Raw genomic sequence first — 25,185 nt, 5'->3', positions numbered from 1 at the left:
TGGACTCAATGACCTTTCAGGGTCCCTTCCAGTTCTATGAGATAGGTGTATTTCCATATTTTATGTTTGTCCCTCCGCAACTCCTCCTCTCCGGTTTCTCTGCCCGTACAGCACAGCCCAGTCCTCCCACACACAGAGAGGTGTCAGCATGGGACCCACAGGTTGAGGAGTTAAGAAGAGGATGCTGGAAGAGCACAGGGACATTACACTCAATGAGGTCATTTTTGAAGGGCTGGACAAAAGGAGGCATGATAAGGGCTTTTTGGGGGGACAGAGATGAAGCTCCCCAACATCCCCACTGCACAGCTCTCACCTTCCTTTCCACCCCACAATTCAATGAACTGTTCCATCACACCTCACATTTTCCCTTGCTGCTGCAACCTCCCATATTCCCTTTGACTGCTCAGACTCCTCAAAAGTGCTCCAATGCTGCTTCAACTCCTCCAACATTCCTTCCGTTACACTCACCTGTTCTCTGACCATCCCCATATCCTCTTCTGCTTCAAGTACCTTCTCCCCACATCACCCCACATACACACAAATACACTGCTCCAAGCCCCTTTTCCCCCAGCTCCACACCTCTGGTAAATTTGGAGGGGCAATGAGGAGAAGGAGGTGGTGGTACTGGGAAGGGTGCAGCATGTACCATCTGGATGCAGAACAGGGCAGGAGCATGGAGATGCAGAGCTCCTACCTCAGATCTGGACCTACTGTGTGGGGAAGGGGCTCCAATCCACATAAGAAGTCTACTTGAGGACGTTCAAGGTAGCATGTAAACAATGGATGCTACCTGTAAAAACTGTGAGTCATGCATGGACATGTGACTTGCCCAGGTGACTCCTAAACTCCATCTTGGAGCTGGACTTTGCACAGGAGTGAGGAAGGGGTCTCCACTCACAAGAGAAAGTCTATTTAAACCCTTGTGGGACCCCTCCATTTTGTCTTCAGCTGGCTAAGGAGAGGAGCCATCATGAGGAATCCCCTAGATACCACCTGAGCTGGAACAAGAGCTGTACCAGGGGAAAGAATTGTGCCCAGGCTTGGAAGGTGTCCAGTCTGAGGAAAAAACTTACTGAAGCATCTCTGAGGGTGCGATTATCTGTATTCAGTTTGATTAGACATAGATTTGCGCATTTTATTTTATTTTGCTTGGTGAGTTACTTTGTTCTGTCTGTTACTACTTGGAATCACTTAAATCCTACTTTCTGTATTTAATAAAATCACTTACTTATTAATTAACTCTGAGTATGTATTAATACCTGGGGGAGCAAACAACTGTGCATATCTCTCTATCAGTGTTATAGAGGGCGAACAATTTATGAGTTTACCCTGTATAAGCTTTATACCGAGTAAAACGGATTTATTTGGGTTTAGACCCCATTAGGAGTTGGGCATCTGAGTGTTAAAGACAAGCACACTTCTGTGATCTGCTTTCAGGTAAACCTGCAGCTTTGAGGCAAGTAATTCAGACCCTGGGTCTGTGCTGGAGCAGAGGGGAGTGTCTGGCTCAGCAAGACAGGGTGCTGGAGTCCTGAGCTGGCAGGGAAAGCAGGGCTAGAAGTAGTCTTGGCACATCAGGCGGCAGAACCCAAGTGGGGTTCTGTGATCCAACCCGTCACACCAGCATACATATAGGGGGCTGGGAGAAGGGCTCAGACTAGCCTCTCCCGTGCTCCCCCTGCTACCCATTCCATGCTCCCTCTAATCACCTCAGACAGGCTCCAACACCCCTGAATCTCTGTTCTCTCCCCTACCACCAATCCTCATTTACCCTCCCTCTCTCCTTTAGCCACAGCCCCAGACACCTCACCCAGTATTCCTCTCCAATCTCTCTACCCTTTCAATCTCTACATTACTCTAACATCCCCCACATTCTGCCTCACTGCTCCAATTCCCCATATTCCCTTGCTCTGCACCAGAAAAGTTATAAACATCTGGAAATGTTAAGAATAGCTCATGTTAGGAGGGCTGTGTTGACCAAATAACCCAGCAACTTGCTTTCCTTTGATCACACTCAGTGCCATCATTCAGGAAATATGACTACATTATCCTGTCTGTCATCTTCCTGCTAATTTCTTCAACAAAACTTCTGAAGTAAAATCAGAATCTGAATGTAGATTTTAAAACACTTTAAAATATCACCCAACCCATACATTTTGGCATCAGGGCAAAACTTGCAAAAGGAACCCTGAAAAATGCAAGGAATATGAACATAAAGGGACCAGATAGCACGTGTGAAAAATCGGACACCTTTTATTTTGGGGGGGGGGGCGGTGGCAGGGTATAGTTCCATATATAAGACAAATCCTGTAATATCAGGATGGTCCCGATAATATTGGAATGTCTGGTCACCTTATGAGCACAAGACACATTCTCTGAAAATTGCCATGAACTCACAGTACATGGGTGCAGCTCAGGTTCAGTGGTCACTGGATGTCACCTTGCACCATCCTGCTAAGGTAACAACAGCCTGCCTGGAAACCTTCTGTGACATTATGAGTGTAATATAATATTTCATTGAAAGGTGACAGGGCCAGAAAGAGTTAATTAACTCAGACTGACCTGACCCATGGGTGAATTGTAGAAACTGGTTAGGAAGATATGTAAATGAATAGACCTTTGAAATGCAAGTCTGCATTGTTAGAGGTAAAAGGGTAGATGTTTACTTAGGGCTTGTGATGTAAGTAAACAAGTCTTGTCTATCACTATAGTTTTGATTCAAAGATCAAAAAAGGAATATTAACATTTAGGAAGATACTTGAGTGAAATAGTATTATTGTCTATGTGTCTCTTTGAAGGTTGTGGTACCCTGTATCTGAACTGTTTAATGGATAAATTACCCTGTACTAATTGTCACGATGTTTGGAAGGAGTTAAGCCTATTGTTTTCTCAGGCCAAAAGGCTGCTGGAAATGTATAAGAACCCTGGGACATGATCCTGCTTTATGTCAGATCTGCTTTGGGTTTCAAGAAGGGGAAACCTTAAGCCACAAGGATTGAGATCCCCAGTCACTGACTGGAGTCACCCTGAATATGAACATTGGACTTTAACCTATGGACTATTCCTAAAAGAACTTTTGGCAACTACAAGCTCATCTCTACTATGTATCTAAACCTCAAGAATTGAATTCAAGCCTGTATGTATATTGATCTTTTAACCAATACTCTCTCTCTTTTCTAATAAATTTTAGTTTAGTTAATAGGAATTGGCTATAAGCGTGTATTTTGGGTAAGATCTAAGTTATAATTGAACCTGGGTATGTGGCTGATCCTTTGGGACTGGAAGAACCTTTTCTTTTATATGATGAGATAAGATTTTCAGTAATCATCATCATATGTTAGACAGGTGTGTCTGGACGGAGGCCTGAGGCTGGGTACTTTAAGGGAACTGCGTTGTTTGGACTTCTAAGTAACCAGTGAGGTATTATAGAAGCTGCTTTGTGCTGACATGGTAAATCTAAGTATTAGAATATCCACCAGCATTTGGGGTTTGTCTGCCCTGTTTTGTTTGCAGTTCACCCTGATTGAGTGACCTCAGCTGGCTCCCACAGGCAGCACCATCACACGCTCTTCTTCAGTAGAGCCCTAATCTTGTTTCATATGGATCCTTCAGTCTCTTTGGCTTGGTCACTGGGCATGAGCGAGCCTCCCAATCCAAACTCCAAAAGATTAGTAACTTTTTCAATATTGCTTCCCTAAATAGCCAGTGAATGTCATGCACTAGCTGAGATAAATGTCAAGTGACTGAGATCATTTGGGGAATGATCAGAGCCATAGCTTCAGCCCCAGGCATTCACAAAAAACTTTAGAAGAACTAAATGATTCTGAACAATGCTGTTTTTAAAGGGCTGCATCTCAGGAAACTCTTGCTCAAATGACTTCAGTTATAGACCATTAATATTACCCAGGACCCCCATAAGTAAGGCTATGATTTAGTCACAGAATCTGTGACTTCAGCCTGGGGTGGTTGGGAGCTACAGGGTACTCCAGGTGCCCCTGGCGGCCCCGGAGCTCTAAGCTGCTATGGGCGGCAGGGTACCTCACAGGTCCCAGATGCCACGGGTGGTGGGGGAACCCCTGAGCTCTGCAGGCAGTGGGGGAACCCCAAGCCTCCGCTGGCAGAGGACCCCGAGCCCTTGGCCACCAGTGGGAGAACCCCACAGCTCCTGGCTGCCACTGGTAGCAGGGAAACCCCTGAGCCCCAGGCCGCCACAGGCGGTGAGGAAATCCCTGAGCCCATGGCAGAGAACTCTCAAGCCTCCGGCTGCCACAGGTGGTGCGGGAACCTCTGAGCTCCTGGCCACTACTGCCGCTGGGGAACCCTGCAGCTCCCAGCCAGGGTGGGGGAACATAAATTCTAGCCAATACATACATATAAAAATAAATCTGTTCTCTAACATTGTGTTAGTATGGTAATATATTGCTGGTATTACTGAATCATAGTATCACGAAATAATATTCTAGCATTGCCAAACCCAAGGATTCAAAAATGATGTCCGATCCTAATAATCATGAGATCTTAAAATAATATATCTTTTTTTACAATTTGCTTTCTGAGTTTTGAGCATTTAGGGTTCACATTTTCATGCTTTTCTCTACAACTGTGAGAGCTAGCAACTTATTTTTTACTTTTTTAAAAATGAAAGTTGAAAGTTTCATATAATCACGATTCCAGGAGTTGGAAAACACCAAACAGCGCAAGACTTGTGATAAAATTGTAAGAGCTGGCAACAATATTTGTATTTTCATTATACAAGATTGAAATGGGAGTTGTATTGCATATAAACAATGCTTTGTATTTATATAGCACCTTTCACCTGAAATTTCAAAACATGTTGTATACGTTAATTAAGCTCCACAACTCCCCTAAATTCGAAGTAGGAAAGTGAGGAAAGTGAAACATTTCCAAGATCACAGAGTGAGGGCCAGGAATAACAGCATTCAGGAGTCCTGACCAGGGCCGGCTTTAAGCCTATTCACCCGATTCCCCAGAATCGGGCCCCGCGCCAAAGGGGCCCCCGCTCCGGGGGTCTTCGGTGGTATTTCGACGGCGGGGGGGGTGTCCTTCGGTGCCACAGAAAACCCGGAGCAGACCCTCCGCTGCTGAAGTGCTGCCAAAGCCTCAAACCGCCGCCAAGTATTCCAGTCGGGCCCCGCGGGTCATAAACCTGACTCTGGTCCTGACTTCCAGTCCTATGCTCTGACCACTAGCACATTGACTCCCCCACCCCCTTTATTACTATCAAATCAAAGCTCTTCAACCTGGATCATCCCTCTCTGTCCTCTCTCTACCCCACCTCGAGGGCGGGTACAAAGGAGGCTAACAGGACCTTGTGCTCCAGTCTCCAAACACAATCTCCCACCCCATGAATCACCATCACCCCCCTTTCTCCTACTTGGGTCTCAGTCCTCAAAACAACTGTCCCCCATCACTTTCCCCCAGAGACCTCTCCAACCTTCACCCCCAGCACCCATCCTTGTCTTCCTCTCCCGCAAGGGCCCTCTCTCTCTTTCACCCCAGCACCTTCCCCAAAGCCCTCTCTGACCGCCTTTCCCCCACCCCTACACACAGCCTCTCTTAAGGTGACTACTGCGTGCCTGAAAACAGCTCGCGCCAGAGCCGTACAGTTTCTAGCGCTGGGAAAGAGGAAGGGGACGAGCAGAATCACTTCAGCTCCCTGTGAAAGTGTCAAGCCCCGAGAGAGGGATTAAACCTGAGAACAGGCAGGATCAAGGACAGCCTTGATCTGCGCCGGCCGGTGTAGAAGGCCCCCCAGGCCGGGTCTGCGCCGTACAGTGAGGAAGGCCCCCTTTGTTGTGGTGGAAGCCAGGCGCTGGTCTGTGCAGCCGGTGGCGATGCCGCTGTACGAGGGCCTGGGGAGCGGGGGGGAGAAGACGGCGGTGGTGATAGACCTGGGAGAATCTTTCACCAAGTGAGTGAGCCGGCTGGCCGCGGCGGGCAGCGCCTTCCCCCGGCCCCGCGGCTCGCTGCGGGCTGACTCCCCCCTCCGCACGATGCCCGTGGTAGGGGTGCAGGTGGGGCTGCCCCTGTATCCCCGGCAACTGCGGCCTGTCGCGACATGAGGCAGCGCGGGCGGGCGGGGTGTGTCCGGCGTTCCCTGCCCTCTGAGCGCCGTGTCACCCCCGTCAGGCTGTGCCCAGCCCTGACTGGTGCTTGGCGCGCGTCCGGGATGCCCGGCTGGTCTGTCACCGTCTCAAAGGAGGCGCAACAACCCTGCCCTGGGGCCTGGCACTCGGGTACCATGGCGATGGACGTCTTGACTCCTCGTTAAGGCCGGATGTCTCTGTGAGAGATGCAGTAGCACAAACCCAAGTTATGGGCTTCATGTAGAAATTGACAGGAGAGATTCTCTGGCCTGTGCGATGTGGAAGATCATGAGATGATCATAATGGTTCCGTTCTGGCCCTAAAATAGCTGAATCTGTGAATGTGACTTGAAAGAGCTTTCTTTAAATTTGAAAGCTTGTCTCTTTCACCAGCATAATTTGGCCCAATAAAAGATATTATCTCATCCGCCTTGTCTCTCTGAATACCTACACAAATAATCACAGAATATCAGGGTTGGAAGGGACCTTAGGTGGTCATCTAGTCCAACCCCCTGCTCAAAGCAGGACCAATTCCTAGAAAGATTTTTTTCCCCCCAGATCTCTAAATGGCCCCCTCAAAGATTGAGCTCATAACCCTGGGTTTAGCAGGCCAATGTTCAAACCACCAAGCTATCTCTCCACCCCCAGGAAACAATTATATGATGCTGGTCTAGCTGCAATCATAGAGACTTACCTACTTTTTGAAAAAAAGCTAATATAAACACACAAATTTGTGTTTCTTTCTTGAAAACTAGCCTGTGAATTAGGTTACATACATTCTTATCCAGGTCTGGATGGTTCTTTTACATCTTGCTCTGAGTCAGAGACATCACACATCTGTGCTGCCCGGGGAGGACACCAAGGAGAAAATTGTGACTAGAACTGGTGTGATGCCATTATTCCTAGTCCAGATGCAGAAAAATCTTTTAGTGTTAATTGCAGTCCTGCGTCCTGATTTTTCTTCTACCCCCAACCTACTACCTAGCTGTTCTGACTCTAGGTGACATTTAATTTATTAAACAGATCTTTTCAGTTTTAAAAATAATTTATGTAAGAGAAAAATTCACCTCTTGATTGTAAATAACACCTTTTAAATTATTAAAATGTAAACAAAATATTACATATGCCTTGCCATTGTTTACCTGTTCTATTAGACATACGTTGGACAGTGATAATAAACTACTCAGTTTCTTTTTCTGATTCTCCTGCACTAGCACTATGATACAGTGATGTTTGGGTTGCATATATTATAGGTGAAAGTTTGAATCTGAACAATAAATATCTGTAAACATTTTGATTAATAATGGTGTAAAACTTTTCTAACTGTTTAGAGTTCAGTTTTGGACATAAGCTACCCAGCATTGTCTCTTTAATTAATCACGTGTATGCGAACAGTAGGATTGTTTTGAGACCCACATGATTTGGGAATTTGAGAGATTAAAGGAGGCAATACACAGTGCTGGTCTGAATTTGCCAAACCTTATTTAAGAATGTAAGGTCGGCCATACTGGGACAGACCAGTGGTCCATGTATCTCAGCATCCTGTCTCTAACAGTGGCCAGTGCCAGATGCTTCTGGCAGTCAGAGGTTTAGGTACACCTGGAGCACAAGTTTGCATCCCTGACCATCTTGGCTAATAGCCATTGATGGACTTGTCCTCCAAATGTATTTAATTTGTTTTTTCTCTATGGCAACAAGGAGGTCCTCCAAAGCCTCAGGACCAGCAGACCCCCCCGCAGGCAAGCCGCGGAAGGCATCCTGCCTGCCGTGCTTGAGGCGGCAAAATTCCTAGAGCCACCCTTGACAGTTTCAATTGAAAGTGGTCATTACTCAATTAATTTAGCTTTCAAATGTGATGTCTGATTAATTTTCAAGTTAATATAGTGAGAAACTTTTTTCATATCTTGAGAGATTTTTATTTGAATTCTTCTATATCCTAAGTTTTATTTTTCCTTTTTGATCAAACTAGCTAATATGATTTGAAATGCCACTTTGTAGACAAATTGTTAGCTGCTTGATTAAAAATACACACACATCTTTTTTTCCTAGTCTAAATAAAGCCTAAATGTAAGTTTTACTTTCACTTTATAACTAAGAAAATCAAAATGTGAAAAAGTAGAATGATTCTTAGACCAGTTTACAAAAGAAAATGTCTGATACCTGCAATGTAAAACTATTTATACCCCCTTCTATTCACCACTCCAAAGTGTCCTTTTTGTATTATCAGTGCCAAATTCCAGACTCTTTCTTTTTATGCTAGTGTCTTCTGCATGCAAAGTACTCACTTAAAATAAGAAGATAACTATGGGCTTGATCTTGCGAACAGTTAAAGAAGTGACTATATTATTCACTTGAGTAGTTCCATTGGTTTCAGTGGACCTACTTGGAGGAGTAATTTTTATTCCTGCAATGTTTGCGACAACTGCAACAGAGTCATTTGTTTACATTTATGCCACATTTGTGGCTGTACTACATTAGGCCCCGTTCTTCACCTGCCTCTATGCTGTCAGAGGCATGCATGGAGCTCCAGTAGTATCATTGGGGCTCCATGCCGGAGCATGAGCTCCCATGTGAAGGCAGTTGTAGGATTGTGGGCTTAGACACATCGATCTTAGGATCAGATGGTACTGATTTCCACATGACTGTATATTATTATTAAAAATTAAGGCCTTAGTTCTGCAATCAAATCCTTGCAGGTGCAAGAATCTGTGATGTGAATTTGATTGCAGCATTGGGGTCTAAATATATAACCAAAATAACATTATAGTAAGGATTTGTTAAATTCTCTACGTATGTATAAATATTGATATTCTGAAGTCTGGCTGTTTTTCTCTAGAATAGTCCCCATTCAGGAAACTGATTGGATGCATTCATGGTATCAGAATGCCAAGACAAAATATATTTATTGACCTCTTTACTTTAAAAACATTAAACTCTGAAACCATAGGTAGGCATTCTACCAAATCGTGCTTGAACTTCTAATATATATTTCAAAAGAGACAAAAGAAATGTAAAGCATTGGGAACTCCTAAAACCTCATCCTTAGGGCATCTGTTTTTTCTGTTTAATCTTTAGAACTCACTGTCCTTTTATATATGACCTGTTTATGAAAAGTTAACTTGACTAGCTATTCTAAATCTTGGCTTGGAATCCTGCTAATTTGAACTCACTACACAGGCTGAATCTACACTATGAGCACTCTACCAATATAATAATACCAGTATACTAGAATGGCAAAGCGCTCCTAATGTGGACACAGCTATATTGGTAACACTGTTCTTTGTATCAGTATAATAAAACCAACCCCTACAAGCAAAACAAGCTATACCAGTAAAAGTGTAGCATCTACACTATGGCCTTTGCAAGCACTGCTGTGTTACTCAGGGATCACACCCCTTCATCCCACTAGCTAGCCTAGCTGTGCTGGCAGAAGTTTGCAGTGTAGACCTGGCCCTAGTAAATCATACGTAAAACACCTCTATGGACTTTACAAATTTTGTTCAGATTAATTTATTTTGATTATCAAATCCACTTTTACTATTTGAAATACCAGATCATTAATTTCTTGGTAGTTCTTAAATGTGAAATACATATATGTAATTAGTTAATTTTTAATATTTTTGTTTAGATGTGGTTTTGCAGGAGAAACAGGACCAAGATGCATTATTCCTAGTGAAATAAAGAAACCTGACATTCCTAAGGTAACATTTTTTTAAATGTACTATCAGGAAAGAGCCACAAATTCAATAGTTATTTGTGTTACATTTTTATTTTTGAGAAGTACTTTAAATATATATGTTCAGACATCACAGAAATATGTGTCATTATTTCCTCCATTGTAAACCATGTCCGTTATCTTCTAGCTGTTCCTGTTAAGAGGCCATAATAAGTTGTTATGAAAATTGACGTCATATTGAGGACAATTATGATTCTGTTACATGAACAACCATAAAGTGAGCTGGCTTTTGCAAATGAAAGATTAATTGGACACATCCCTAAATTAGACATTTGGGACCATATAGTATATTAATAGGGTAAGCTGATTGATATAAAAGTGTCTGGAACTTCCAAACATGGATTTGACAGTTGCCACCTCACATACAAAACAGGATAAGTAGAATAATCCTCAAAAGTATTTTTAAAAATAACAAAATGTTTCACCTGTAAGAGCCATGATGACCTTGATTTCCGGGTATTAATGTTCTCTCTGTTGTGATTCGGGCTATAAATCCCTCCCAGTAAATTGTTAATTCTCAGGAAACTTTCTTTTTCTGCATCAATATTACTTACAAATTAAGGCTCTAATCCTACAAGGTGTTCAGTCAATGGGTCTCCATGTGAACACAGGGGTCCGCATATACAGAACAGCTGGTAGGCTTGGGGCCTTTCAAATATTTAAGATTATTTATCTCTTGAATTATCCAGTTGATCAGTTAGGCCCCAGTTCTGCAAAGATGTATGCATGTGTTTGTGCCCTGTGAATCATCCTGTTGAATTAAAAAATGATTATCAGTGGATAAAGTTAAGTATGTGTGTAAGTCTTTGCAAGATTGGAGTACTTCATGCGAAGTGTCCACACCACCACATTTGGCATTAATCGGTACCTTTAGAGGTGGTCTCTAGGGTATGTCTACACTGCAGTTAAACACCTGCAGCTGGCCCATGTCAGCTAACTTGGGCTCAGGCTGTGAGGCTGTAAAACTGCAGTGTAGATGCATGGGGTGGAGCCTGGACTCTGGGACCTTGCAAGGTGAGAGGGTCCCAGAGCCTGGGCTCCAGCCCAAGCCCAGATATCTTCACTGTAGTTTTACAGCATGGCAGCCCAAGTCCCATGTGCCTGCTTCAGCTGATGTGGGCCAGCCTCTGGTATTTAATTGCAGTGTAGACATAACCACAGGGTCAGGTTTGAGGCACATTGCCTCCACCTGTACTATGCTTTTTCTCTTAGTAGGGGATGTGAGTCTCCAGAATTGTCAATTTGACACCTTTCCTCAGCATTAAAATTGATGACAAATTTTAAAGGAAAAAAAATTCAAAATTGATTCAAGTAAAATAATTTGTAGGATAATTTTGTGATGTGCATTAATACATCAGACAATGGAAAATGATATTTCTTAAAGTCAATAACAATATCTTTTGAATTTTATACTGGCTGTAGATAACATTTTAATATAAATTTTTATTTTTGCAGCCTATCAAAGTCGTTCAGTATAATATTAACACAGAAGAGCTGTATTCATATCTGAAGGAATTTATTCACATGCTGTATTTCAGGTAAGAGGCACTGGGATATTTTTGTCTGATTAGCTGCTTTTGTTTGAGCATGTTGCAAAAGATGTCTGTTTTGATAGGGGTTTTGGAGAAGGCTGATGTTATGTTTCCTAAATGATAAAACAATGGGAAGGAGATGACTAGCTGGCTGAGCTCTTGCTGAAACAATTATTTAATGCTGCTAAAATTTGAATTGTGTTGTGTTGTTAATATGTGATAAGCACCTAGAGCCTTGGATATGCATCTTACTGTTTAAAATCATCTAAATAAATAAAACAACTGTTAACTGTGACATAGTCACAAATAGCTTGAGCTTGAAAATTGTTATTCTTGTGTGGAGTTTCACTGGTTTCAATGGGGCTGCTCGTAGGACTCCAAATCCCATTGAGGTAAATGGAAAAACCAGACCTGATGTGAACAAGGGCTTGGACGTCTGGATACAAATGTTCAACGTCTGAGATTTATAATGTGCCTGATGGGATCACTGAATTCTGTAGGGTTATATTTTTTTACCTGAATAGAACACATCTTCCCCTGGGACTAAATGTCCTCATTAACTTAGATTTGGTGCTCTCTTGTCCCACTCACATCCACATACAGAACGACTTGACTCCTGTTGTGGACAAACATTGCTTTTGTTACTGGACTTCTGCCTCACTCCCTCAGGCGTTATTGGTTTTCCTTCTGTCCTCTACCTGTGCTGTTCTGTTTCTGACCCAAAGTCTCTGACATGCTGGGGACACGTCCTTCTGCAACTAGAAGATGGTTTTATTATCGTTTTGAGAAAATGCAAATTATTCCCCTTTTTCTTTTAATTTTGTGAGAGATGATGAGCTAGACCAGAGGTAGGCAACCTATGGCACTTGTGCCAAAGGCGGCACGCGAGCTGATTTTCAGTGGCACTCACACTGCCCGGGTCCTGGCCACTTGTCCGGGGGCTCTGCATTTTCATTTAATTTTAAATGAAGCTTCTTAAACATTTTAAAAACCTTATTTACTTTATATACAACAATAGTTTAGTTATATATTATAGACTTAGAGAAAGAGACCTTCTAAAAATGTTAAAATGTATGACTGGCACACGAAACCTTAAATTAGAGTGAATAAATGAAGACTCGGCACACCACTTCTGAAAGGTTGCCGACCCCTGAGCTAGACGTTGAAGCACAGGACTGTGGGTCAGGAGATCTGGGTCATATTCTTAGGTCTTCCACAAATGCACTGTGGCATTGGACAAGTCACTGAAGGGTGGCCTGCACACAGACCTATATACTTAGAGGTACATAATCTGTTTGTAGACAAGACGGTAACCTCTGCCTGCACCACTATTTCCTGATCTGTAAATCTGGAATAATGCCTACCTCCCTGCATGCTGTGAAGCTTCATTGTAAGATGCAGTGAGGTGTGGGGTGGAAGGTGCTATCTAAGCGCACTTTATTATTTGTTATGCTTTTGACTGAATTAACTTTCAAAAGAAGTAGTTACAAAACTTGAAAGAAGGTATCGGGTCCCATAAGAGATGCTTAGATTTAACAGTCTCAATTTATAATTCTTTACATATATATGTGCTGTTTTCCAGACATCTGCTGGTGAATCCCAGAGATCGTCGCGTTGTAATAGTGGAATCTGTGCTGTGCCCCTCACACTTCAGAGAGACATTAACTAGAGTACTTTTTAAGTATTTTGAGGTACGTGTATTACCTAACTATTGGCATTTGTTGTCTTAATTGGTTACAAAGGAATGGGCATATTGTGTCAGACCAGTGATTTATCTGTCCTAGTATCCTGTCTTCTGATAGTGGCCAGTGCCAGATGTTTTAGAGGGAATGAAGAGAACAGGAATTTATCAAGGGATCCATCCCTGGTCGTCTAGTCCCAGCTTCTGTCAGTCAGAGGTTTAGGAACAACCCAGAGCATGGAGTTGCATCCCTGACCTTCTTGGCTAGTAGCCATTATTCTTACCTTATTCTTGTTTGAATCTAGTTACACTTTTGGCCTTCCCAACTTCCCCTGGCAAACATTTCCACAGGTTGACTGTGTGTTGTGTGAGGAAGTACTTCCTTATGCTTGTTTTAAACCTACCGCCTATTAATTTCATTGGGTGACCCCTAGTACTTGTATTATGTGAAGGGGTAAATAACTCTTATTCACTTTCTCCCCACCATTCATGATTTTATAGATTTCTATCATATTCCCCTTTAGTCGTCTATTTTCCAAACTGAACAGCCACAGTCTTTTTAATCTTTCCTCATATGGGAGCTGTTCCATTTCCCTAATCATTTTTGTTGCCTTTTTCTGTACATTTTCCAGTTCTAATGTATCTTTTTTGAGAAGGGGCAACCAGAACTGCACATACTGTTCAAGGTTTGGGCATACCATGGATTTATGTAAGGACATACGTTTTCTGTCTTATTATCTATCCCTTTCCTTATGGTTTCCAACATTCTATTCGCTTTTTTTTTTTTACTGCTGCTGCACAGTGAGCAGATGTTTTCAGAGAACTATCCATGTTGACTCCAAGATCTCTTTCTTGGTCGTAATTGCTAATTTAGACCCCATTGTTTTGTATGTGTAGTTGGGACTGTTTTTTCCAATGTGAATGACTTTGCATTTATCAACTTTAAATGTAATTTGCCAGTTTGTTGTCCAGTCACCCCGTTTAATGAGATTCCCTTTGTAACTCCTCGCAGTCAGCTTTGGACTTAACCGCCTTGAATCATTTTATGTCATCTGCAAACTTTGCCACATCTTTGTTTACCTCTTTTTCGAGATCATTTATGAATATATTGAACAACACTGGTCCCAATACAGATCCTTGGAGGACCCCACTTTTTACTTCTCTCCACTGTAAAAACATTTATTCCTACACTTTGTTTCCTGTCTTGTAACCAGTTACTGATCGATGAGAGGACCTTCCCTCTTATCCCATGTCTGCCTACTTTGCTTAAGAGCGTTTGGTGAGGCACCTTATCAATGTCTTTCTGAAAGTCCAAATACACTATATCCACTGGATCACCCTTGTTCACATTTGACCCTGCCTCAAAGAATTCTAATAGATTGGTGAAACATGATTTCCCTGTTCAAAAACCATGTTGATTTTTCCCCAAATATCATGTTCATCTGTGTGTCTAATAATTCTGTTCTTTACTATATTTTCAGCCAATTTGCCTGGTACTGAAGTTAGGCTTACAAGCCTGTAATTGACAGGATGACCCCTGGAGCCTTTTATACAAATCAGTGTTACATTAGCTATCTAACATTCATCTGGTGCAGAGGTTGATTTAAGCAATAGGTTACATACCACAGTTAGCAGTTCTGCAATTTCATATTTGAGTGCCTTCAGAACTCCTGGGTGAATACCATCTGTCATGTAGGATATGTAGAATAATCAAATAGTGCTAGTGGCCATTGCTATACTTGGCATGTGTGGGAATGGACAAAGGAGTGGAGATAAAGGGAAAAGAATAAAAGTGAAAAGAGGAAAATGGAGAGGTAGAGATCAGTGGGATTTTTTGCTGACTCATTTAAATATCAGTTATCTAAATAGCATATACTAGCAAGAATTACCTATAGATTTTTTTTGACTTGGCAAAAAATAGCTCACGTCATCTCATTTTTGACAGGACCAATAATCCCCACTGAGCACTGCCAGAAACCTGAGTCTATATTTAAACATTTCTTAGTGCTCTCTATTCACACAAGTCTTGATTCTTTTAACATAAGCCAATATCTTTGCCTAGCACGTGACCTAAACTCTGGCTGTACTCACTTAGATAGGAAATTATCTGATATTTATGTCCTTCACATAATCAATCTTTTTGTTAGATCAGACTCTTCCTTAAATCTAATTCTGATCTTAGTGTCAGTGGAAAACACTTTGCAAGGTAATGCCATAACTTTTCAGTTCATATAGGTCAGATTGCTATGCTTTTCTGTTAAAGGCTATGCAAATAAGTAGTTTGCCTCTCCAGCCTAATTTTATAACTAATCTTAAACTGTCATAGATTACATTTCTGTATAATTCCTTCCTGGTATCTTTTTTTCCCACCTTAAATTTCATGAGCAATGTGAGTGGATTTTCTAATCCGTTCACAGAAAGTTAAAAAAGAGGAGAGAGAAATGCCTTTCATTTTGATTACTTTGCAATGTGAGGATGACAGCTAATGCACTTAACATAGAGCTGCTTTAAACATTATCCAAAATGACTGGTGACATGGAGAGGTCCGTATTTTGGTTTTGAGGCCTGGTTCTATGATAACAAACCTGCTGGTAGCCATGTAAAGTGAGCCCTGCCTCGTGTGTAGGGCCACCATTTCGTGATGTTATGAATAAATGTGACATTTGATACAAGGTCAGCATTTTTAAATAGTTATCTTGTGATCTAATTACACCACGCTGTTGCCACTAAATAAAAACTTTATGGAATTACTTTTCCTTTTCCCCAGAGTTCAGGGGAGGGTATTTGCCAATGGAGTTGTCAGCACCCTGAGAGTGAGATTCCTAGGGCAAGGCTGGGGTTCTCATCTAGCTATATGGTCTGAACTGCTTCTTTCACATTTCCCTTAAGAGTTCCCTCTTTCTTACCTATATTGCAATGTGATCCTTGTGGCCAAAAGAGCTGTTGATTTGCTCTGAGACTAACGCTTCCTAGTATTGGCTTTTAATCAGTGTTTGTACAGTGGAGAGCATGATCCCACTGCCACACATCAAAACTTTGTCTCCTTTGCTCACCTCTTCATGTCTTCGCAACATGTTATGAAGAGCTACGTTTGGCCTTCTGTAGTCAACTGTGACTTGACCTAAGTTATGTTCCATACACAGTACTTGTTTTTCTTACAACCCTCTGTTACTGTTCACTGGTATTAAGCACATATGTGGACATGGTGTAGCGATGAACATGTTGGGAATGAATTTGAGTACGCTGCTGTATTCAGTTGGGTCATCATCACCTTAGATTAAATCCTGAATTAAGACTGGGCAGTTCAGTACTTGATTGTTCAGTCTTCATTTTTTATACGAAATTGGGGGAAATGAAAATTATAAACCTTCAAGTTTTCTTGCACTGAATTTAATTGTTTTGGTCTCATTACAGGTTCCTTCTGTGTTGTTTGCCCCAAGTCACCTGATGTCTCTTCTGACACTTGGGATTAATTCTGCTATGGTTTTAGACTGTGGATATGCAGAAAGTCTGGTGCTGCCTGTATCCTTGAATAATAATCCAGAAATCAAATCTTCAGCAGGAAAACTGTAACAAGAAGTAGTTTATTTTATTATAGACTTGAAATACGATAGACAAGGATAAGGACAGACCAGCAATTTAGCTTTGATCATAGTATTCTGGCTTGCTGTTTTAGAGTGGAGAATATCACAATATCCTGACTTACTAAATGAGAATCCCTAGACCTATGCTCTTTCCAAAGGACGGGATAGGAACCGACATAATCTGTGTTCTATTGCTTGACAGTTCTGTGTTTCTCCCTCACATACTGCACATTAATGAGAGTTCTGGACAGAATTGACTATTAGAAATATTTATAACTGATGCAGGGAAAGGAGGAAGAAAAATGCCTTCAATCCCTGTGTCTTCAGATGGAAAACACATTTATAATATAGTGAAGATTTCCTGAGCTGCTTGTAGATATATGAGGGAATCCCCATTTTGAGTTGCTGGGGTGCCCTTCCTCTCGGAGGAAAAGCAATTCACAAGTAAGTTTACAGTTATGCATGCAAGATGATTCTGTCAGCTGAGGATGCCATTGATTGTGAAGATTAATCTTTAGTCAATTACTTTATTATAATATAATTAAATTGGATTATAAGCCCTGTTGTGTTACCATCCCGTTCTAAAGTTGTAAACGTGTAGTGGCCATGGAAATATGACGGGAACGGTGGAAATAACAGTTTAGAAGTTGGATTTATTTCGGTCTTTATTTGAAAGAAAGGAAGTAAATAACTGAAGGAAGTAAATAACGTAGCGCTGACATGGTGCAAATACATAGGATTGGTAGCGGGTGGTAACTATAGACTTTTTATATTTACAACATTTTAGGGAGCTGGAGAATCATTTGTTGGAGCAATGCAGTGTTGACACAGGAGTAGCTAAAGGACAAAGACTCCCATCAGTGATGGGTAAGGTGTATTTCTGATGTAACATAAATGTATTCCTTTTTAGGCAATCGTTCTGAGGAAGTTGGGTTAATCCCGCTTCCTTCTCTGCTTCCTTTCATGTGCTAACATCAGAAAGAATAAATTAATGTTTCTCCACCAGGTTTAACATGCTGCTTGTTCCATGTCTCCTCTCCCAGTATAAAATTAATTAATGTGTTACTTCCATGACAAAACACTCTTAAGGGTTAACTGGTTTGAAATAAAGTTTAATGCTATATTCTTTGTCTGTTACATTTTGAATGTGAGAAGAGCATGTTACATTGTTTCCAAATGTAAGACAGGTTCTCTTTTTCATGTAGATTTCTTCCTCCAGTAAAGTTGTTTATTTCTAGCAACTCTTTTAAAGTTATTGTTATGCAGTTTCTGTACTAAATTCACACTTCAATTATTGGTTGGATTTTGCAAGTTGTATTTTTACTTAATGAAGATCTGTACTAAACTATTAACTATTTTTAGGCTCAATTCCAGAAGACATTGTAGAGGATATAAAAGGTAAAACTCTTTACTTCAATAAACCCTATTTTGTGCTTTCCCCCAGAGATCAATTCAACAACGTCACTACATTTACAGTACCCTGCCACTGTAAATTTATGAGATTCTATTGTTTTAAATTCCCTTTTGTCATATTTCTTATATCAGCGAAAGAACTTGAAGTACTGTCCATATTGTAAGTGTTCTGCGGGTCATATTGCATCCATCTTCTGAGGTTAGACTTGAGGTATTGGTCCAGATATAGCTGAGCGTTGTGTTTTTGCATATAAACACAATGTAAGAATATTGAGTAGTTTTGTGCATCCATCCATCAGCAGTTTAGATGATTATGGTGTTGCATTTTTAAATGCTAGTGTTCTGTTTTTTTCTGATGACTATTTATAGAAATACACAATGTGTACCCTACATTTGATTAATAGCAGATTTAACTTTCACAAACTGACAACATCAAGTTTCGATTGCTTCTGGTCAAAAAGACCATTACTGCTGAGAAGTTCTGACTTAAAAGATGGTTAGTTCTTGCTTAAAATGATTCAGCTCGGCATGCTCTGTGTTTGCGACATAATATGGTATCTTCACCAAAACTGAAAATACACCGCTACCTCAGTATAACGCTATCCGAAATAACACGAATTTGGATATAACGCGGTAAAGCAGTGCTCCGGGGGGCGGGGCTGCGCACTGCAATGGATCAAATCAAGTTCAATATTACACGGTTTCACCTATAACGTGGTAAGATTTTTTGGCTCCCAGGGACAGTGTTATATTGAGGTAGAGGTGTAGCATGTAAAAGGCGTTTTGGAATATTGGATCTGGTATGAAATATTAATCACCTTAATAAATTTGCACTTCAAAAATTGGGGCGTACTTCAGTAAAAAAAACTATACTAACTTCTCTATGTCTTGGTCTACATTATGAGTTTAGGTCAAATTTAGCAGCGTTAGGTTGATTTAACTGTGCACCCGTCCACACAACGAAGCCATTTTTGTCAACTTAAAGGGCCCTTAAAATCGATTTCTGTACTCCTCCCCGACGAGTGGGTTAGTACTAAAATCGACATCGCTGGGTCGAATTTGGAGTAGTGTGGACACAATTTGACGGTATTGGCCTTTGGAAGCTATCCCAGAGTGCTCCACTGTGACTGCTCTGGACAGCACTTTCAACTCAGATGCACTAGTCAGGTACACAGGAAAAGCCCCGGGAACTTTTGAATTTCATTTCCTGTTTGGCAGCGGAGACTGCAGGAAGTGTGGGATAGCTACCCACAGTCCAGTGCTCTGAAAGTCGACGCTAGCCCCGGTACTGTGGATGCACTCCGCCAACTTAATGCGCTTAGGAGGGACGACACAATCAACTGTATAAAATCTCTTCTGAAAAATTGACTTCTATAAAATCAACCTAATTTCACAGGGTAGACATACCCTATAGCACTTTATATGTAGTTCATCCCAAACCACTTTACAACTCTTTTAATAGAAAATAAAAATCGTTGATGAACTTAAAAAATGTTTCCTATGGCTTATTAACAGCCAGTCTTAGCAGAAATAGTATCTACCTGTTGGACCAAACAAGGGCGAAAGACCACATGTCAAGCACCTCGATACCTTAAGATGTTCCATACCTTTTAAATATTGCTAATATTTTATCACATATAATTAATTCATGGAAATGGCTTTTTAAAATTCTGAACACAAATGCAGCTTTCTGATTGGCTGTCTGTTTTCACACCGTTATTTTTAACCAAATATAAGATGTTACTTGCTAGAATGGTTGTTTGTGTTCTATTAAAGATACAAATGGAGTTTGGCTCTTAAGCTCCTTCTGGAGTATTGGAGGGCAGGATATATATGCCACTAACACCACCACATAATAGCAGACCATTTACAAAACAGCAACATCCAATTTGAGATGGTGGTGTGTAAGACTGGAATTGTTGATTTCAAATGCAATAAACTATCCCTTCCACCTCCTGGCAACAAAAAGGCAGAGTTGATAACACTCGATGGACTTTAGATCTAGCTATTTAGTTCCTCAGGAAGAAAATCCGCTCTAGTGCAGCATATTTGTGGTATGAATGCTACTTCCTTTAGAATTCTGCATCCCAGCCAGAGCCCAAGTTCTGATAAGTACTGTCAGAGTATTTCACAGCAAGTAGCAATATCTTGTATACATAAAAATGTAGACTTTGGTCCCAAAAATGTTAAGTAAAGGGATAGAAGTCACAAGCTGTGTTGAAGCTACTCCAGGGCAATGGAAAGTTAAGGCATCTGAAACAAAGTCTTTGTATATCTTTTTTTTTTCTTGTATAAAGTCCGCACTTGTTTTGTGAGTGATCTCCAACGTGGGCTGAAAATCCAGGCAGCAAAGTTTAACATGGACGGCAGTGCTGAGGTAGGTGGAGAGTAAATGTTTCTCCTCCTCTTCGAAGTGGAAGGAGATCTCTTTTTTGCCTTTCAGATAATATGTTTGTGTTTTGTTTCAGCGTCCTTCACCACCTCCAGATGTAGATTATCCCCTAGATGGAGAGAAGATTCTGCATGTAGTTGGATCAATCAGGTTAGAAAAATTATAACTAAAATGAATTATTATTTTATTGTGTTTAGAGTAGTGCCGAGATGCCTGAATATTGAAATAAACCATTAGAAATGATGCCTTAGTTGTGTGCTGGTAAAATTTATTTGTGTGTTTAAGGGCATTAATGAACCATTGCACTTTGACCTTGTGATCTGAGGCCCCTAAAACTTCACACTGTAATGGCAGCCTGTGGTACCACCTTGCGCCCCAGTCATGCACGAGAACCCCATTGTGTTAGGTGCTGTACTAACATGTAACAAAAATTGTCCCTGTTACACTAAGACTCTAAACTCTTTGAAAAATGAAAAACAATAGGTGGAAACAGACAGTTGGGAAAACACAAGGAAACAATGACACCACACTGGTAGGCTGTTGTTTGTTGCTAATGCTCACTGCTTTGTTTTGTTTTGTCAACAGAGACTCAGTTGTTGAAATACTGTTTGAGCAGGATAATGAAGAGAAATCCGTTGCCACTTTAATACTGGATGCACTTATTGAGGTATCTCCACCAGTATAAAGAGTTGCATGCCTTGCTGTGGCCTTGCATAGAGCCTGGCTTTACAAACCATCATTCACTTGGGCAGTCTCACTGATTATAAGTATGGACTGTGTATGGGTAAGATGTTCTCTGAATCAGGCTCGTGACTGGCTTAGGGAAGATGAGAAACTACAGCATATTTTGTACTCTTAGAAATTTGCGTGCTACAATTCAAGAGGTGTCAGCATTTTTATTATTCTCCTCGCTCTTTTCCGGTCTTTTATTTGGACTTGGAAATTCTCTTGAGGCGTGATAGCTTATCGTAAGAAGAAATGTCTTTGTCTAGTTAGGAAAAAAAATATGGAATGTGGGCTTGACCAGTACAAATGTAAACTACATCTCATTCTAAGTATATTTTAAAGATGGGTTTCTGCAGTTACAAATATATTTTTTGAACCAAAGTTTGCAGATGAGTAATTCTTTGCTAGGACAATAAACTCGGATGTTTTAAGGCAATTATTTCAAGTTAGGGCTCACCTTGTTATAAAAATTGATGCCATTAAATAATTTCCAATGTTTTGGGTTCCTTGGTCTAGAGGTACTGGGACGGTTCAAATTACGTTGTTCTCTACCAACTCCCTATGACCAAGCAAGCAATGGCTCTGGAGGGATAAGTCAGTCAGGAGAGGGTCACTGCAGCATGGGACACCTTGAGAGGGGTAGTAGGCCTTGATAAAAACACGAATGAGTTGCTGCACATAGTGTATATTGCCTTGTGCTTACGTTAAAAGGAATACATACCAGTGTCACTTGTAAAGAGCAGCGCTACATTTCTGACATGTTCTGAATGCTGTGTATATAACTTCATTTAAACATTTTCCGTTTTCTTTTGTACCAGTGCCCAATAGACACCAGGAAGCAGCTGGCTGAGAACTTAGTAGTTATTGGTGGCACTGCTATGTTGCCAGGATTCCTACACAGATTAATGGCTGAAATTAGGTACCTGGTCGATAAACCAAAATACAAAGAAGCACTTGCCACTAAGACCTTCAGAATTCACACTCCACCTGCCAAACCCAACTGTGTGGCTTGGCTGGGAGGTAAGAATGATGCTGGGGTTAGTCAGAGGTATGAAGGGAAAAGGAAGGTTTTACAATGGGATTTGGAAGGAGCAAATGACAATAGTGCTTTGAAACGTTGCTAAGTGTAAACTGCATCTGAGCTCTTTGTAGTTATTGTGCCTCATGTCAAAGTCCTGTGGAGCAAAGCTGCCTCCTGGAGTTTTGGAGGGCAGGAGATTTGCCCCACTAATGACAGATCATTGAAAAGCAGCAACATCAAATTTGAAGCAGTGGTGTGTAAGACAGGAATTGTTGATACAGGTGTGCAGTATGCTATTCATGCCGTGTGGTGGCACCAGCAAAGCAACCATCCAAAGCACAAACTTGAGGACAGGGGTGTCATTTGCTATGGGGCCAGATTTTTCATAGCTCCTCTCCAGCTGGCACTGCAGTGTCTCCCTTGGGCGTGCATGGACCACTGTGAGCCGGGAGTTCTAATTGCTTCATTGGTAGTTCCAGCCCTGGAGGGCCAGGGAGCAGTAGCAGCCTGGGTCAGAGCTGAGCGCAGAGTGAGTTGGGCCCTGATTCCCCAACTCCCCCTCCCCCCCAAAAAAAAAAAAAAGAGATGGGAGGCAGTTATTGACTTAAAAGCTGCCAATCATGAGCTAGGCAAAGGCTACTAACTCACTGCACAACTCCCAGATACCTGCTATATTTGAAATCCTGGAAAGGGAAGGGCCCAGAGAGGCATTTCATGGCAATTCCATGCGGCTAAAGGTTTCTTCTGACACGAATTCTTGAATTTATAATATGTACATTTCAGCTAATAAACTAAGCCTCTGTACGTAGCTAGAGTAGAATTTTAGAGAAACAAAATGTAATAAATTTAAGCCTGGTTGAAAGTGAGTGCCACAGAACAGCAAATGTTTGATATTGTGGGTGTCATCAGCCTGTCTGCAGCTCCTCATCAGAAAGAGATGCCAGTTAACCAGCACAGACTTACCTTTCTCCATGAGTCGTACAAACTTATTCTCATGCATGTTGTGCCAAGCTAGGAGTTTCCCACAGTGCTTAGTTTCTGGGAGAATTTCATTTACCCATGGGATTGATGGTACTTGTTTAAAGCACTTGGAGTTATAGCTTCAGAGAAAGGCCTCTGGCGGAAACTACTTGCAGTAAAGCCCATATGGGTCTTTTATTCAGTCACTTATGAAGGGTGTGGAATTAAGCAATAAAATACATAAAAGAAGGAAAGGGATTAGACCCAGTATATTCAGTCTTTTGTCTCTTCTTCGACGGGTTGAAAAGGAGTCAAGGGAGATTTCTGCAACCGAGCAGGGGAAAGAGAAATTCAATGTGATGAGAACTAACGTGAAATTTTGTTTTACGCTGCAGGAGCCATTTTTGGAGCTCTTCAGGACATACTTGGAAGCCGTTCAGTGTCCAAGGAATATTACAGTCAAACAGGCCGTATACCTGACTGGTGCTGTCTCAATAACCCTCCTTTGGAAATGATGTTTGATGTTGGCAAAGCCCCACCACCATTGATGAAGAGGGCTTTTTCCACTGAGAAATAAGCATCTGAATACAACACAACTGCACAAGGATTCCTTTCACCTATTTCAAGCAGACCTATACAAGTTGCTTCTTAGGCAGTAAGTTAATCAGATGTAACACTGTTTAAAACTAATGATATAGGTGTGGCTTGGGAGCATCTGGTTACCTGGAACTATACCAAAGTTGGATACAATTCTACATTTAGATTAAAAGACCCCAAAACACTGGTTTTGACAAATGTGATGTTGTGCTTGGGTTTTTTTTGTTTGTTTGTTTTGTTTTTCTTTTTTCTTTCTATGGAAATATTGTAACTGGCACAAGTTATTAACTACTAAGTTCTTTGCTCTATACATATATGTACAGTAGATACAAAATTAAGAGGCTTAGTTTTAGATATTTTTGTTCTGTTTTAAATATCTTAGAAGAATGAAGGAGATTCCTTGTTACCTGAAACCATCTATGGAAGTTTCTCTGCCAAACTCTGCATAAAATGTTGCACATGTTAACATAACCTGTTGGTTCATACATTAAAATGTTTCCTGGAAACTGTTTTGTTTTGTTGTCTATCCATGGAAGTTGTTATAGGGATAGTATCAGAGGGGTAGCCGTGTTAGTCTGGATCTGTAAAAGCAGCAAAGAATCCTGTGGCACCTTATAGATTAACAGACGTTTTGGAGCATGAGCTTTCATGGGTGAATACATCGTGGGTGGGCATGCATCTGAGGAAGTGGGTATTCACCCACGAAAGCTCATGCTCCAAAACGTCTGTTAGTCTATAAGGTGCCACAGGATTCTTTGCTGCTGTTATAGGGATAGTAATTTTCTTAGACAGAGGTTCTTATTTTCAGAAGCTGAACAGGGACCTGCTCCAGGCTGAAGTTGTCAAAGTGTCAACTTAACCTGCCTGCTAATGACCTTTACCCCCCAAAATCTGTCTGACCACTTAGGAAATGTACATGAAAATCTTAATGTTAATAATATGCACATATGAATTATTTTAATTTTATTTGGGTTGGAGAGGCAAGTTAGCCTCAAGGCAGATATTAAAATATGTAATCCTACGGCAATAAATATGAAATAAAAATACACAGCTGAACTCTAAGGCAAAAGATGTACAGTAACGGATATAAAGACCAAAAGTAATAAAAGGCTTGAAATTCCTATTAGAGAATCAAATGAAAATGTTCTCTGAGGAGCCTGTGATCAGGCTTTTTGGTTGTTTTGTTTAATTACTGTTGATGCAAATACATTTTTTTCAGGTATATCCACATTAACATTAACAATTCCAGACTCTAGAGTTCTGCTCTCCACTTTAATTATTCTAAAGGTCTGTTGAGTCAAAAATTCACCCTTTAAAAAACACAACAGCTTACATTTGTATGCACACAAAGTGCTATTATGACACTAATTAATAAGCTTCTATAAATCCTGTAACTGTATACTGCAAGGAACTCTTACTTGGAAAAGTATCTCTAAA

The 25,185-nt window shown here is 41.0% G+C and overlaps 1 protein-coding gene across 1 annotated transcript; it reads left to right on the top strand.

The window, feature by feature from the left end:
- Positions 1–5,774: 5,774 nt before the first annotated feature.
- On the top strand, positions 5,775–24,254 carry ACTR10 (actin related protein 10). The gene is made up of 13 exons (XM_050952672.1): positions 5,775–5,932; positions 9,735–9,807; positions 11,298–11,380; positions 12,957–13,065; positions 16,470–16,577; positions 17,016–17,083; positions 17,427–17,506; positions 18,002–18,037; positions 20,350–20,429; positions 20,521–20,594; positions 21,030–21,111; positions 21,989–22,190; positions 23,547–24,254. The coding sequence occupies exons 1-13, from the start codon at positions 5,856–5,858 to the stop codon at positions 23,726–23,728; spliced, it is 1,254 nt and encodes a 417-aa protein (XP_050808629.1). The 5' UTR covers positions 5,775–5,855; the 3' UTR covers positions 23,729–24,254.
- The last annotated feature ends 931 nt before the right edge of the window (positions 24,255–25,185 follow it).

Source organism: Gopherus flavomarginatus, chromosome 5 (genome assembly GCF_025201925.1).
Source record: "Gopherus flavomarginatus isolate rGopFla2 chromosome 5, rGopFla2.mat.asm, whole genome shotgun sequence".
NCBI classification, from domain to species: domain Eukaryota; kingdom Metazoa; phylum Chordata; order Testudines; family Testudinidae; genus Gopherus; species Gopherus flavomarginatus.
Note: the sequence above shows the minus strand (reverse complement) of the source record. Positions and strands in the feature narration are given on the sequence as shown.

Bases quoted from the DNA above. Each gene is read 5' to 3' on its own strand.
- ACTR10 (XM_050952672.1), top strand. From the start codon at position 5,856: ATGCCGCTGTACGAGGGCCTGGGGAGCGGGGGGGAGAAGACGGCGGTG. The intron at 11,381-12,956 runs GTAAGAGGCACT...GCTGTTTTCCAG, and splicing joins ATTCACATGCTGTATTTCAG to ACATCTGCTGGTGAATCCCA. The intron at 17,084-17,426 runs GTAAGTTTACAG...ACAACATTTTAG, and splicing joins GGAGGAAAAGCAATTCACAA to GGAGCTGGAGAATCATTTGT.